Here is a 15412-nt window from a genome sequence, read left to right on the forward strand (position 1 = left end):
TCTCTTCCTCTTCCTCAAAAAATATCCTCTTCCTCATCCGTATCAACACCCCTAAAATGCATAACAAATTGATAAGGGCAAATTGCAAAGTGTGTGTGATAGTGCAATATGTCAGTAACAAATATCAATGTCATACGTCAGTAACAAATCAAATTCACGAATTCACGTCACACACGTATCACGTCACGACAAATGACATTTTTAGGTTATCGCAAGAAGAGTGAAATTAAAAGATTTCTTCGCTTCAAACTAAATAGGTACCTACTAATTTCACGAGACAGTTTGATAAAAACAAATTAGTTTGTGAATTGCAAAAACAATGGAGTCTGAAGTAGTCAAGGAGAAAATACAAACTGAGCCAATGTTGAACGACCCTCGATACATAACCTTACTCAGTGTTATTGTACTTGTGTTTACCTTAGGTAAATATTTTGTGTTTTATGCAATGTTACATTATTATACATATTTTCTTTAGGTATTCTTAATAATCAGAATTAACCATAATTCATACAAAGGAATAACTTATAATGAACATACATGTGCCATACACGTTTTTATACATTCAATAGTTAACAGCAAGTCGGACCTTAGCTCCCGTGTTATTAACGGAATGAAAACAATACATACATGTACATACTCTATGTACAATTATGTTATATTTTATCCAAATTAATTGCGTAGATTTTTTCAGGACTACTAATCAAACATCCTCACTCACATGATTAGTAGGATTTAACGATAGGGATTCATTATATGGGTAGTGAAATTGGCATATTGTTTCCCTCTACTAAAAGAAAATACTATCTTATATAATAGATTTAAATATATTATCATCATTCTAATGTAAAAACATTGATACTTGCCTGAAAAAGAAAACACTGAATTTTTTGCAATTGAAACTTTCATATTTGGTTGGATTTATAAAAAAAGCTAAAATAGGTTTTGTTACTACATACACTTTGTTTAAATTATTTTCCATTAACAGAATGAGACAAAACATACTTTAACTTAAAATATTCTTTAAATTTTATATGAATGTCATGTTATTATTTGGCAACTAACAAATGTAACCTTTATTTTTGCAGTATTTTGGTGGTGCTTCACTCGGAGGCGCCATGCGCGCAGATCAGTCTTGTTGACTGGTCTCTCCGATTCCGGCAAGACATTACTGTTTGTGCAACTCTCTTACTCGCAATACAGACAAACCTTTACTTCAATGAAAGAGAATGTGGAAGAGTACATCACAAGTAATGTAAGTTAGGAATTATTATTATTATTTCCTGGGTGGGGACGCCAGTGTAAGCAGAAGATGGGTAATCAATCCTCCCATTCTAGAACCATTTCACGCATTAAGTTATAGGTACTAACTTCCTTATGTTATACAGCCAGTACAAAAAACATAGGGCTAATATAATTAATATACTGACTGATTGTTTTACATTGATATGCTCAGTTGTTAGAAGAGAATGTGACCCAAAGAAGGCTGCATAGGATACATTTTTCTCTGTATAAATTTTTTATTTATATAATATGTATTCACAACAATAAAAACCATATCTATATAGCTGACAGTTTTTTAGCACTGTTTTCATTTTTTAATTATTTCATTTAAAATGTGATATATACAAATAAAATTGTTGAAGTCTCTACATGGCAGCCTATTATAAAAGCAAACTTGTAGTTTCACAACTGGATATATGAAAGAGATAATTATGTAATCAACCTATTTCTTCCCTATTTTATTTTATAAAAGATGTGGAAAATATTTTTCTTATATATCTAGGTTCTAACAGAGAACATGGTTAGTGTTCATTTGATTGGTTATAAATTAAACGTTTGCAGAACACATTGAAGCTAGTTGATTTACCTGGGCAAGAGAGACTACGTAACAAATTCTTTGACCAATATAAGAACAGTGCTAAAGCAATCATTTATGTTGTTGATTCTGTCACAATTCAAAAGGAAATACGAGATGTTGCTGAGTAAGTGTACATTTTTAAAATAATAAATGACTGCACCTATTTTGCCTGTTGGAGAAGCCAACAAACCAGACGGGGGATTGGATCGGTCCTCCCATTCTACACCTATGATTTCTCTGTAAAGCAGAAATAAATATATTCTGAGGTCTATAGCTTTTGCCTTAACTGGCCTGCACAAAGAACCCATTTACCAAAGGCTGTTTATATATAAGTTTATTGTATTCATTTTGTACTGTAAAATTATCTAGAGGTGTAAGACATAGGATTAAATAGCTTTTGTACTTTAATATAATTTAGGATTTTAACTGATTTTTTTTAAAATAAATTGAATATATATTTTTAATTTCAGATACTTGTATACAATATTAGTGGATCCAGTAGTGCAAAATAACAGTCCATCAGTTCTAATCCTGTGCAACAAACAGGACCAACCTCTCGCTAAGGGTAGTCAGGTCATTAAGAGTCTCCTTGAAAAAGAACTGTAAGTTTAAATATGTATTCAACTTATAGTTATGAATAAAGTTTTCTGTTGCTGATAATGATTATTTAATTTAAAATGTAATATTAAATGTGCCTATAAAGAACTAAGTCCATAATAAATGTAAAAAAAAATGTTGCAAGTTTTTGAAATAGTTTAGAGGTTTATGACATTGCTGAATACTATACATTTGTACCTACATTTTTGCAAATAAGTATATTTTTTTGAATTTAATATAATAAAACTGTTAATGAGCGCAGTGCGGCGTTAGTGTAAATTTATTTTATCAAATTAAAAACAAAATCGATATCTCAATGGCTTATAGGTTTTTCACATTCTATTGTATTTCTACTTCCAGTAATCTGGTACGTGTAACGAAGTCCAGCCAGCTGCAGTCTGTAGACCCCGGGCAGTCTAACAACTCCACATACCTGGGCAAGCTCGGCAAAGACTTCGAGTTCTCCCACTTGAGCTGCCGAGTCGACGTCGCTGAGAGCTCGGCCTCCACCGGTGACGACGACGACCCATCTAACATCAAGGTCGTACAAGATTGGATCTCAAGACTTTAAAGCATTTATTTAAACATATATAGGATTGGTGAGTTTTGATCAAAAATGATTAAAATTGTTTTTGAGTATTACCATAGCAGCAGAACCAAGTATGTTCATGCAGTTGTTTTCGAACACACACTTCCCCTCAATCTGGATCGCGTTTAACACTAGATATAGCATTTTTAATTTTTACCATTTGTCTCTGAAACTTATTGTTTTGATAACATTCATTTACTGTTCAGTTTTGATCCAAGAATGTATAAATATATTTTTGCCATATCGGCCAAACGGTATAAAAATAGCAGAACAATCGAGAATCAACAAAATGGTACACCCATTTGAAATTATTCCGAAATCGAGGGATGTGACTGTTTGATAGATGTTCCCATTGATCTGCTAATTTATTTTGAAATTGGAGTGGAACAATGGGAGCTAGTACACAAGGCAGTGCCAGCTTTGGCACTGGTGGCTGTAGAGTCAATAGCCAGGCCGGTGGATAAGTGAATAAATAAATAGTGTGGTATTACTTTTGGAGCTGAATGGTATGGCACCAGTCCTAAATTCAAACCTTCATAAAATACACTCTCATTATTAAAAACGACTATTTTTATAAATGATTGTATGTTCTCATTTTGTATTAGCTTAAAAAGCCATATATGGCGTTATTTCCATTAGGATTGTATTGGTGATAAGAAATATAAGTGCTATGTTGAATACAGCATGTGGTTTGTATGAAAAAGTATTGTGATTTTATATAAATAAAATTTAAATAATAATGTGAAGTTTAAATTTTTATTAATAAAACGACGTGTATATACCCCAATTCAAGTGAATACAAAAAAGTTGCCCGCAGTTCCGCCCGCTACCGTGAGGCCCACTTAGTTTTGTCCTGGGTCCTAATTTTATGAAAATTGGCCCAGCGATTTAATTCTGAATGCGTGACAGACAAAAAGACACACTTTCGCATTCATAATATAAGAATGGATTTATAGTGATATATTTTAATAACCTAATAGTGTCTCACCACTGGGCAAATCCTGTATAGTAGGTATATGTATATAGTATACAAAATAGACACATGAAAGTTACAGATACAAAAAAAAAATACGGATTTTTATACGGTTTTTACCAAAAGATGTATAATGTATGTAATTCCTGAGGAAGGTTTAGGTGTATAATTTATTCACGTGACGTCATATGTATAATTTATGGTTTTCCGAATGCGAAGCCGGGTTAGGCAACTAGTAAATAAAATTATAAATTCGTGGATGAAACCATGATGGAAATTAATTTTATTTGTTAATCATTTTATTAGATAAATATATGAGAACAACCTTTTTAACAAATAGAATTTTTGCAATTTTCTTACCAGGTGCGAAATAATCTCGCGACTATACAATCCATCCCTCGCGACTATACATCCCTCTAATATCTGGGGTGTGCTCGAAGAAAAATGATCCACTACAATGATCTGCCAATAGGTCACATAGCGAACATAATGATCGGAAGATGACTATTCATAAAATCAAGATCAATGCAAGTATTGACGATATTGATCACCTAATTGTTATTTTTGCATATTCATAAACGTCATTAAAAATAGTCATTGATGGGGGATTAGACAAAAACCTCGATGCATAAAGGAAAGGGTTAACTACAATGAGAAAGGGTAGCTTTTTAAATATTTCTTGCATAATCATGAGTTAATCATAAATCATATGACACCATGATCGAAGTCTTTAATAGTTACATTGATGTAATCTATACTATATTATTATAAAATGTTTAATAGATAAGTACACTTTGTAATAATAAGGTGACAGATGTCTCAGCTTCTGTTATCCCCAACTATAATTTTTTGGAGATAACGCTGATTTTCAGGCACCCATTTTAATTCCTATGGCATGCTATCCTGGCGTTTATATTTAATCAAAATTGAAATTAGAAAGTTTCCTTATGGGTGGTTATATATATATCAACAAAAAAGAATAAGATAAAGGTGCACTTCAAAAATCCGCAAAGGATTAATCTATGGTTTTACTCTAGGTTACTTAAGCAATAACCTCCCAATAAAATTCCCACGGCAAAAGGGTATTCTTCACCTTCCCAATCTCCCAATGGTGTGGGGCGCACCCTCGTCCATCCAATAATAATCACAAAGCGACACCTGCGAATTGGTCACTGAATAGTGTGAATCGTTAAAAAAAATATGCAAGGTGATTTCTCACGGAATTTTATCATTGAAAGAAAAAACATGCGTACATATAATACGAAGTCAAGACTAAAAAATACAAGTCCAAGAATGATTTATTGTTTTTGCGAAATATCTGTAATGGACAATTTTTACCTACAAAGTGAATTACCCATAAACAAAACTGTGGGTATAAAATTAAAACACTACTTAACCATAGAAGGTAGTCAAATAAAATTATTTTGCTTATACTATAAATTCATAAAAGCAAAATTGAATGAGCTCTGCTCTACAAAACGAAAATCGTCCGCCATTCGTTCGACCAAGTGTGCCCAACACGGTGCTTCATTTTTATTGCAAGCCTTTAACTGTAATTTTAGTGTTGTTTAACCTTTATCAGATCATCTCAAACTGTTGTTAATTTAATTCAAAGGAATTCGATGTTCTACCAATATGCGCGTCTGAAATATGCACCTTATGTTGAATACGTAATAACTATTTTTCATTGAAATGTATTAGCGTAAATTTGGTTTTGTTGATGTTAATTAACACAGATAAAACTGTTGAAGTTATTGTTTCGTTTATTGAACAGACCATATAATGTTTATTAATTTAAAATTTTATTACCCGAAACTAAAACTGGATTTTATAATTATAATTGAAATTTTCTCTTAGTGCAAAAGTAATAGTTACTATAAGGTTTTCAGTTTCAACAGCCAGTAACCATTTTAAAATTAGAATTCATGAAAAATTCAGACGTATAACGACACAGACCATTTAGCCTTAAACTACCTGTACCTACCAGTCATTTGACAATACTTCGGTACTAATTAATGATACCTACCAATTTCCATTAATATTAATAACATTGTTTATTATTAGTCAAAATCATCAACATATCGAGATAAGTAAATTTTTATTTTGGATATAGAGTATGTAATGCACTTGCTTAAAATACCTACCTACATAAATTATTGACATGCGCGAAGGCTCATCATTCTCGCAGTTGGCGCAGCGTAGATCTCCGTGGCGAATGGCTAATTATTTTAATCAAGAATTAATCGGATTCTTTGTTGAACAGATAAAGGAAGGGGATACACCAGTCGTCACATGTCATTCGTGTAGTAAACTGTTAAAATATGGCGCTCTTAAGGAGATAACATGCGGCTTCGTGTGTGGTCCGGTGGAAATCAGCACAAATTTTAATATTTATCAAGCTTTGCTCAAGATATGCGTAAATGAGAAAATCGCATTACTAAATAAATAGGTAATTTAATAACAGGCTGTGTACCAGTCTCCAGTTGCTTATCGTAGTCCAGCAAAGGCTTGGGTTTTATTACATTGAAGGTTTTTGTGACTATGAACCTATGAATAAGTAAATTATTACTTATATTTTAGCAAGTACTAATTAAATATCTATTAAAGTTAGTACATTTATTAAATAAGCTATTTTTGTCCTGATCTTTTTACATTCCTTTGAAACACGAGATAAAAGTCGCATACGATTTGAATCAGGCTCATATAGTTGTTGTCGTTAAGTTTGCACCATAAAGCAAACAAAATTGGCTACTTTTCAACTACTCAAATCAGATATTTTTTACAAGCTTTATTTAACTTGCATTGTTGTAACTATGTATGTCCGTCCCTACCTGCGTCTATTAGGGCTAGGGCGGAATCTTGCAACTCTATTTTGAAGCACATCTTCATCCAATTGAGCTGAAAAAATAGAAATCTCGTAATAAATAGATAAAACTGATCAATTAAAGTGACATTTAATCATTTGGGTTATTCAAGCAAGTAACATGCATTTCATTTTATACATAGCCTAGTATGTAGCCAATTCAGTTAGAATATGTGTCTATCTTTCTATATTTTCAAAATTATAGTTTTTTATAATTGTTAGGTTTATTTTATTATTTTTTTTAAATGGACTTTCCAACCAAATTTAAATCTTCGTATCATGATCTAGCGGCATTGTTACACAGCCTATGAATTATTACAATGATCCTAAATATATATTTCTTATCTAGACCATACATATTTTTAAATTTTCTGACCTTGCATCTCTACCCTATTTTATAAAACATAAAGATAATAAGACATCTTGAATGTAAGTTGGGCCTGTTTGGAAAACACACATCATTTGGGAAGATTTTATGAGACAACTGAGTAAAGTTGTCCTTATAAATAAGGTAATGCAATGATAGACGTTCTGTAGTAGGCAGACTGGTCTGCACAATTAACCGATTACTCTGAAACAAGCGTGGCGGGCTGCCTGCCGCTTGCCTTTGTCGGTGCCGGTGCTTGTTGACATTTTGTGGGGCAAATCTTCATTCCGCGGCCTCTTTGATGCGCACAACATTATTTTTGATATACGCCTCATACACTCCGTAAATAAAATAATTGGACTACCGTTTTATGGCGCGCGCACCTTTTTCTTGGGCCGCCCGTCTCGCAAGGTTATCACTGGAGCAAAAAGAGTGCGACACAACACACAGAGTGTTGTTTGTTTTTTTCCTGTTTTAAGATGACAATTACTTGTTTTAATTGATTTTATTTACCAATGTTTGTGTGTGTGTAATTTAAAACATCTCTCATATTTCCAAAAACATTTTAATTAGCCTTTTGTAATATTACACCTAGTTAAATATATTCGACAGATCGGATTTGAGATTTATTTCTGTCTAGCGGCCCGTCCCGGTTTCGCTCGGGTAAAATAAATAAATTATACACCTAAACTTTTCTCAGGATTCACACTATCTTCTGAAGAAAACCGCATGGAAATCCTTGCAGTACTTTTTGAGTAATTTATAAAAAAATAATTTATTTTTAACAGACATGAGTTTTCATAGGTAAGGTATAGACTTATTCACCTGTTTATCAAAAAATATATTTATCGATCTGTAATTTTGAATTTACAAAGAGAACATTGTCGTAGAGGTGGTGTTGCTACTAGTAGGCTGGTGTCTAGTCGCTGGCCACCGGCGTGCACACCGCCTCCTGACCTCCTCTCCACCACTCCATTGGCCGACAACTCAAGGCGTTTTTTCTGGGAGTAATTATCCTCTGCTATGTACCACTTAATGAATCCCCAATGAAACAGTATTGTTTCTTGCGTTCGATGAATATGTTATTATTCATCATTAACATCATCTAAGTAAAATCCCCTGTTGTGTGGTGAGATGCCCTGATGCTTATTGTATGAATAAGAAAATTAGCGAAGTCATCAGCATTAAATAAATAAATAAAATAAATATATTAGGACAAATCACACAGATTGAGCCAGCCCCAAAGTAAGTTCGAGACTTGTGCTATGGGACACTAACTCAACGATACTATATTTTATAACAAATACATATTATAGATAAACATCCAAGACCCGGGCCAATCAGAAAAAGATCATTTTCCATCATGACCCGACCGGGGATCGAACCCGGGACCTCTCGGTTCAGTGGCAAGAACCTTACCACTGCACCACCGAGGTCGTCAAACATTTGTTGAAACATTGCTTAAATTATTGAGTATTTAATGTAAAAGTAATATCTCTTTAAATAAATGAACAACCCATCTACTGACAGTACCTAAGTAAGCTTACACGCTTACACTTAGCCAAAATTTGTAATATTTGTTACTGTTTGTTTTCAAACAATCTATAGTTTTATCAAAATGTAGTATAAAATTATTTTTATGGCATGTATATTATGTGTCTGTCTGCATTTATACCCACGTACCCAATAAACTAGGTATACTCAATACTCAATACTTTATTCGCATAAATGTGGTTACATCAGTTGTTATTACATTATATTGTCCATCACACAAGCCTAATCTGGTCATGCAAAAACATATTAACATAAAATAGGAATAATTATTGTGCAATAATTAATTATATTTTTAGGAGTTTTACTGACATAACGTCTTCTTTGATTAATTTTTATTAATTGAACTGCAAGCGGAGCAATCACATTTCAAAAACGACGTTATCTCATCTGCTCCCTTTTATTAAAACAGTCGATAAAACATTTCGGACACGTTCTTGCGAATCCATACTCACGTCTGGTGTATGAATTATTTATTTATTTTATTGTCGCCTTATCGAGTACATCAGCGATAGCGAATTGCACTGGCGGCAGGCGGATGCCGACCCCTTGAAATAATAATCAGGACATAATTTTATTTTTGACAAATAACTGGCGAGTTGTGGTGGGCCGGCTGGTTTTTGCCAAGAAGTGATGTGATGTCACTCGAGATCAAGATGCGCTACAACATGCTCGATATTTTCTTAAAAGAAACTTTAAATCTCACTTGCTTTAATTATTCTTTATTATTTCTTGGTAAAGACCCAATAGGTTACTGCTTGAAAAAAATATGATTCAATTGGAATATATGTTTTTTCATTAACTAACTTTAATAAGTAATTTCTCTTTGATGTTTGAATTACCTAAACGTACTTACTGAGAAATTAATTCATAACGATTTTAGTTTTAGATATTATAGTTCGTATCGATAATATCAACATCTCTACCTAGGTCTGTACGCTATCGATAGTTTAACATCACTAAATTGCTGCGGTCGGCATGCTCGATGCTTGGGATTCCGAGCGCCCAGTTTTGTCCTAATAAACATAAATGCGCGCGCGCAACTACCGGTATTCAGTGTCTAATTGTTTTATAGAAAAAGACCCACTTATTTTATGATAAATTAATTATAAATGTGTTATAATGTTTCAGCCTTTCAGGTTTTTAAGAGTAAATTATTGGTTTAAATATTGATTACATAGTAGTTGCCAGTTTTCGGTCCCATTTATTATTTTTTACATATGATGCTGACTCTATTTGATGGAATAGTGGCCCTCGAAGCCCGGGGTCTGCATAAAACTATACCTAGTTTTATTTTCAATATTTGGCTGTTCCTTAATGACTGGCCATCCGCCTGAAGTCAATCCTATTTGAGATCTTTGTTGTTGTCTATCAGATGTCAAGTCTCAATTTCCCTTATTCGCCTTTTGATTTTTTCCTTTTTTGTTGATCTATGGTCTCGTATGATATTCACATCCACGGCAGTTGTATTGTCCTACCTAGTTGAGTGGTCCACAATGACATATCAGAACAAGTTTTAGACAGATATTTTAAATGATGGACGCACGAACAAGATAACTTTTAATTCGTTTTCTCGATACAATCTATTTGTCTTTTGATTAAAGACCGGGTTTTTATAAATATTTCGTTTATGTGGAAACTTTACTGGTACTCTACTGGTACTGGTATAGATATGGAAATCACATAATATTTTGTTAGGTATATTTTTCAGGAAAATTGGCATGCCATGGAATATTGCCGTGGTGATATTCGGCAGTTTTTGTGAATTTGTCTCATTTGAAAACGAGGCGCAGTGGACATCCCTCAGAACAGTCATAATTTATGGAATCATGAAGGAGTTGCATATCTTTTTATCTTGCAAACTCACCTTGTGAGTATAGAAAGCGGTAAGTATCGAGCTGTAGAGAATGAATACATAAATCATTGCCGTATCGCTGGATGGGCGCCGTTTGTAACCATCGAATGGTTTCATTTGGTCTCTGTGAATGGTTGTAATGTTAATGTGGTGGTTAGGAGTGATGAATCGCATCGCATTCAACGAGCGGAGGCGAACAACAAGGATAACTAGTTTCTTTGATAGACCTATTTCTAGCATGAAAATTTCTTATTTTTTATCGAGTGTAAAGATAAATCTGTTGGCTTCCTTCGTTGATGTAAAGGCTTGACCGTAACAAGTAAATGTCCCAAAGTACTTTAACGTAATTACTAACTTCTTCTGCAAAGGTAAACATATACTCCTGCCTCTTCATTAATCGTATAACATTATGCAGCCCCCATTATCTGTACACTGCGGGACATTGACAAGTGACGCACTGTTAATGCAATTAATTCTCATCACCAAACTGCCTCTACTCGGCGAATACCGACGCGTCTGACACTTACATCGAAAAATATCGAAGTTATCGCGACTTGCTTTTAACAAGTGTCTCTGATAGATTGCGGCATCCATGGCCAGTGAATTTGCAGACGGCGGCGGCGTCTGAATTTATGCGGGGCTGGTAGGTATTTTAATGATCTCATGAATTTTTGGTGCATCTTACGGTTACCGAATATTGGTGTCGCTTATTTTTGTTGAGTGTGAGGTATATTTTATTAAATGACTAGGTTCTTAATTAATAATTTCATTATGTTATTTTATTGTTAGTAATAATGTGGTTATAATACGTTTGACTTTATGAATTTAGACCTCTTTTTTTCAAGAACGGGTAAGGTATTTAACTTTTCGGAACCTCGGTAGGTACATGAAATCGACTCACAGTCGTCCGGTATTTTGGTGTATATACTTACATACAAAACATAATATTATCTATTTTATGGATATAGTATTTCGAGAAAACAATCATAGTAGTCGAAATACTTCGACTGCCACTGGGCTAAATTTGACTCTATAATTTCCTAATTAATATAAATGTTTTAACAAAAAAGTGTCAACCATAACCAAATCACTTTTGCTATACGGAAAATCACGAAAAACTCAAGTATATATCTCCAATTAAACCTTCCGCGTTAATTGACAATGTCCGCCAGTGTACTCACGTATGCACAGGCGCAGGAAGGGCGCGCGTGCTCCGCAAACGTCGGCATGCCAAAGCGTGCATTATTCAATATGTTATCATCAATAAATTAATGCTTACATTCGAACGCCACCGCACATACTAATGTCGACACGCGGCAGCTTTTTGCCCCATCCCAGTCATTCAGCTTTCCATTGATACGGGAAGCAAAAACTGGTCGTCGTCGGTATACGTGCAACCAAGTAAAATTGCCGCTTCTTGCCAGATCGATGCAAGTACGTGATCGGTTTTTGTTCGGGTGAAGAGATGTCTTTTAATTGCTCTCTTACAATAGGCTTTTTAATTTTGTATTTGAGAAACATCAACGAAATTAATTTTAGAGACAAATAGTGGCGACCAGTTTTCGAGCCTATTTATAACGACGAAGACTATTTTATCTACTAGCCTTCGCCATCGAAAAACTTTTTCAGAAATATAAATTCAAAATCATATCTTCAGAAGACTCATCTTCATAAGTACTCAACATTGTTACAATTTATATAAAAATAATTGTATCTAAACACAACTTGGACAGCAGGAGCAGCGCAGTCCTCGACGGAAGCATAGGAGTACAGATTCGGAATTCCGATTCCCTACTCCTGTGACGGAATTAGGGGAGACCGGGGCAAAATGGGGTACTTAAGAGAAAAAAGATTATAATATGAAAATCAAACGGTTTACTAAAAATCTTTACAATAAAACTAACAATTATACTTCCAATTAACATAATTATAATCTTTTACGGCGTTAAATCACATATTTTTTAGGCAAATAGGAACTAAATAGAATAATTAAAAAATTCCGTTTTGCCCCTTGATCGGGGCAAAATGGGAAATGCCATGGGGCATAACGAGTACACATTTTAATCTGATTGGAAATGTTCACATATGTGACTGTGTGCCTCTTCGCCTTCCTCGTTTACCTGCGCAGGAATTATGGGCCCAGCCTTGGCATAGAGCACAAATAATCCATCCTTCAGTAGATTTTGTATAAAGGTACCCACAATATATGCAAGCACAATCATTTTCATCGACTTCAGACGAACTAGTATCGGCGTCACTTGCTTTTTTGCGTTTTTTGTTTTTATTATGTTTGACTGATCTTTTCTTTCCAGTGTTTTTCTTTGCAAGTTTCTTTTTTCAGTCTTTTGTTTGTTTATTTTTTGGTTATCAGTCTTTGATTTCAATATGATTGCGCTCAGCTAACTGGAAAAAAAGCTAAAATGGGAAGTTCTTTTCCAGTGATTTTTGAGTTGAGTGAGTGACCAACTAGACGAGCTTCCATTGATTTTACATATCGAGATAACTCTTGTTCCTGTTCTTCATTAAAACTGTTTTATACCGTCCTAATTTCCTTTTGCCATAGTCATTAACTGAATCAGTTTCAGCATCTTGATTACTTCGAGCCATTCTTACCCGTCGTTCCAAGGTTCATTTAGGCACGCCATTTGTAGTTGAGGCCCGAAGGAATCCCATTGTCTCAAAAAGCACAGCTCTAACTGCTCTTCTCATACTTTTTTCGTTCCACGATCTGTTTTACGTTTGTAATTACATACCATTTTAACTGGAAACAAAAACATAACATTTAATATATTGAAATTAACGGGGCAAAACGGGACACTATCTCATTATGCCCCAACAGACTAATTTTGCAAAAATACATCGCAATTCTAACCTACAACATTTATACACGAAAAACCAATATTAATTATCATGTTACCACTGCTACAATATGTTAGTAATATAATATTATAATAGCACTGATACTTACTGCTGTATTCATTGATTAAAAGTTAATAAAAAAATTTAAAAATTCTCTAAAACACAATTTTTGTTTGTCGCACAGCGAAATACGAACTGACACGAACGCGCTGCGCGTACTCATGTGAGGCCCTTGCTCTACGCGCAACTGGCGCTGCTTTCGACTCTGTTGTGTTTACTAGCCACGCACAAAAGCATACTTCCCGTCTTGCCCCGGACTTCTTCTTGCCCCGGACTTCTTCTTGCCCCGGTCTCCCCTACTCGTTGTCGTTACAACTATGATAAATTACGTACCTATTCACGCAAGGGGTTCCGTTAATTGTACTTTACAACATCATTATATGACGTGAAATATAACTTGGAAAAGATATAAGCAGTACATGGCATTGTAAATAACATTATAATTTATAGGCATTTTAACTGCGAATTTTACTGCATGTTTGTAATTAGTACTTTATGTGCATAACAAAAATCTTAGCCCTGGGCCACACGGGCATTGTAGTCGATGGAATACTGACTTCTGACGACCAGGCGACATGTTAGTGAGTTGAGACAAAGTTCTACTCTCCGAACAATGTGAGTAGAGTTATCAGTATCTAGGTGTATAATTAATCATACAGTAGGTATTAGTAGAATACGTACCTATTTATGTGAATAGTTGGTGTAGATTACAAAAAAAAAATCACTTAATCGCGGTGCGTAGCGCGTGTACCTACCGTACTACTTACTTCGATCGTGTAGACTAGGCTTTATGTTAAAAACTTATAAAATGTTATAAACTTGTATAATATGTGTCAGAAGAGCAGATCAGTGGCAAAATTATGGGCCAAATATATAATAAACAGAATAATGAAAGAGACCATTACAAGCCTCGTAGCCGTTTGAATTTATGTTGTCGTTAAATGTATAAGTATATAAGTCGTGTAATGTGGTTAGCACATTGGTGCTAAATACTTACAAAGTGTATATCCACTATAATTGACGTAGTTAGGTAAGTAAGGTATGGTAAAATGCTGAAGAAAAACTTAACTTCAACTTCTTAACATCATTTATCCAAACGATGATTTTTTATATACCAAGATTGAGAAAGAATTAATTTTATTTGTGTTGTCTTAGGTTTTCTTTGTACTTGGATCGATCAACAATTGTATTGACTGTGTATATTACAATATTGCTGCTGAAGAATCGACACCTAGCAATAATGCGATAAAATTCCATTCTCTATTTGTTCTTCTTTATTGATTTTCGGAACTTTGCCCAAAAACTTCGGTTTGGGTCTCATTAGCTGACCAATTATGCCGCCCTTCGCTTCGCTACTGCGCGCTGGTAATGACAATTTTCTCCACGGGAGACGGTGACAACCGCCTCAGACATCGTTTTGATTTGTCGGGACAAACAGGATTACTTGTTATACTTACCAGCAACCTCCAGGTACCTAACATGATATGCAGCAACATTTGTTCTACGAATGTCTATGGAACTGAATACTTAACTTTATTACATTAAAACGATTTTATTATCCTATTCTGGCTGACATTTGTACGTCTGTTCACAGACAATTCAACCTACCTATGTAATTTATACTGAGTAGGAAATATTGTAGACCTATGGAGTTAAAATCTTGTTTTTTTTTTGTTTCTTTGTTTGTAATAACTTTATTGCACGAAAATAAGTACATTAATCAAAATTAATACAAGAAAGATATATGTACAACGACGTTTCTAAATACATAAAATTAAGTTTTACGTTGTTGTTGTAAGTTGTACACATGTATCTTTCTTGTATTAACAAGAATCTAGGA

The 15412-nt window shown here is 34.1% G+C and overlaps 1 protein-coding gene across 1 annotated transcript; it reads left to right on the forward strand.

The window, feature by feature from the left end:
* Positions 1-174: 174 nt before the first annotated feature.
* On the forward strand, positions 175-3790 carry SrpRbeta (Signal recognition particle receptor beta). The gene is made up of 5 exons (XM_053753960.2): positions 175-422; positions 1086-1252; positions 1843-1982; positions 2329-2460; positions 2816-3790. Exons 1-5 carry the CDS (start codon positions 320-322, stop codon positions 3024-3026), a joined length of 753 nt encoding a protein of 250 aa, XP_053609935.1. The 5' UTR covers positions 175-319; the 3' UTR covers positions 3027-3790.
* The last annotated feature ends 11622 nt before the right edge of the window (positions 3791-15412 follow it).

This window comes from Plodia interpunctella, chromosome 13 (genome assembly GCF_027563975.2).
Source record: "Plodia interpunctella isolate USDA-ARS_2022_Savannah chromosome 13, ilPloInte3.2, whole genome shotgun sequence".
NCBI lineage: Eukaryota > Metazoa > Arthropoda > Insecta > Lepidoptera > Pyralidae > Plodia > Plodia interpunctella.

Excerpts from the sequence above, each read along its gene's own strand:
- SrpRbeta (XM_053753960.2), top strand. The coding sequence starts at position 320 with ATGGAGTCTGAAGTAGTCAAGGAGAAAATACAAACTGAGCCAATGTTG. Across the intron at positions 423-1,085 it reads TGTACTTGTGTTTACCTTAG|TATTTTGGTGGTGCTTCACT; the intron begins GTAAATATTTTG and ends TTATTTTTGCAG. Across the intron at positions 1,253-1,842 it reads AAGAGTACATCACAAGTAAT|AACACATTGAAGCTAGTTGA; the intron begins GTAAGTTAGGAA and ends AAACGTTTGCAG.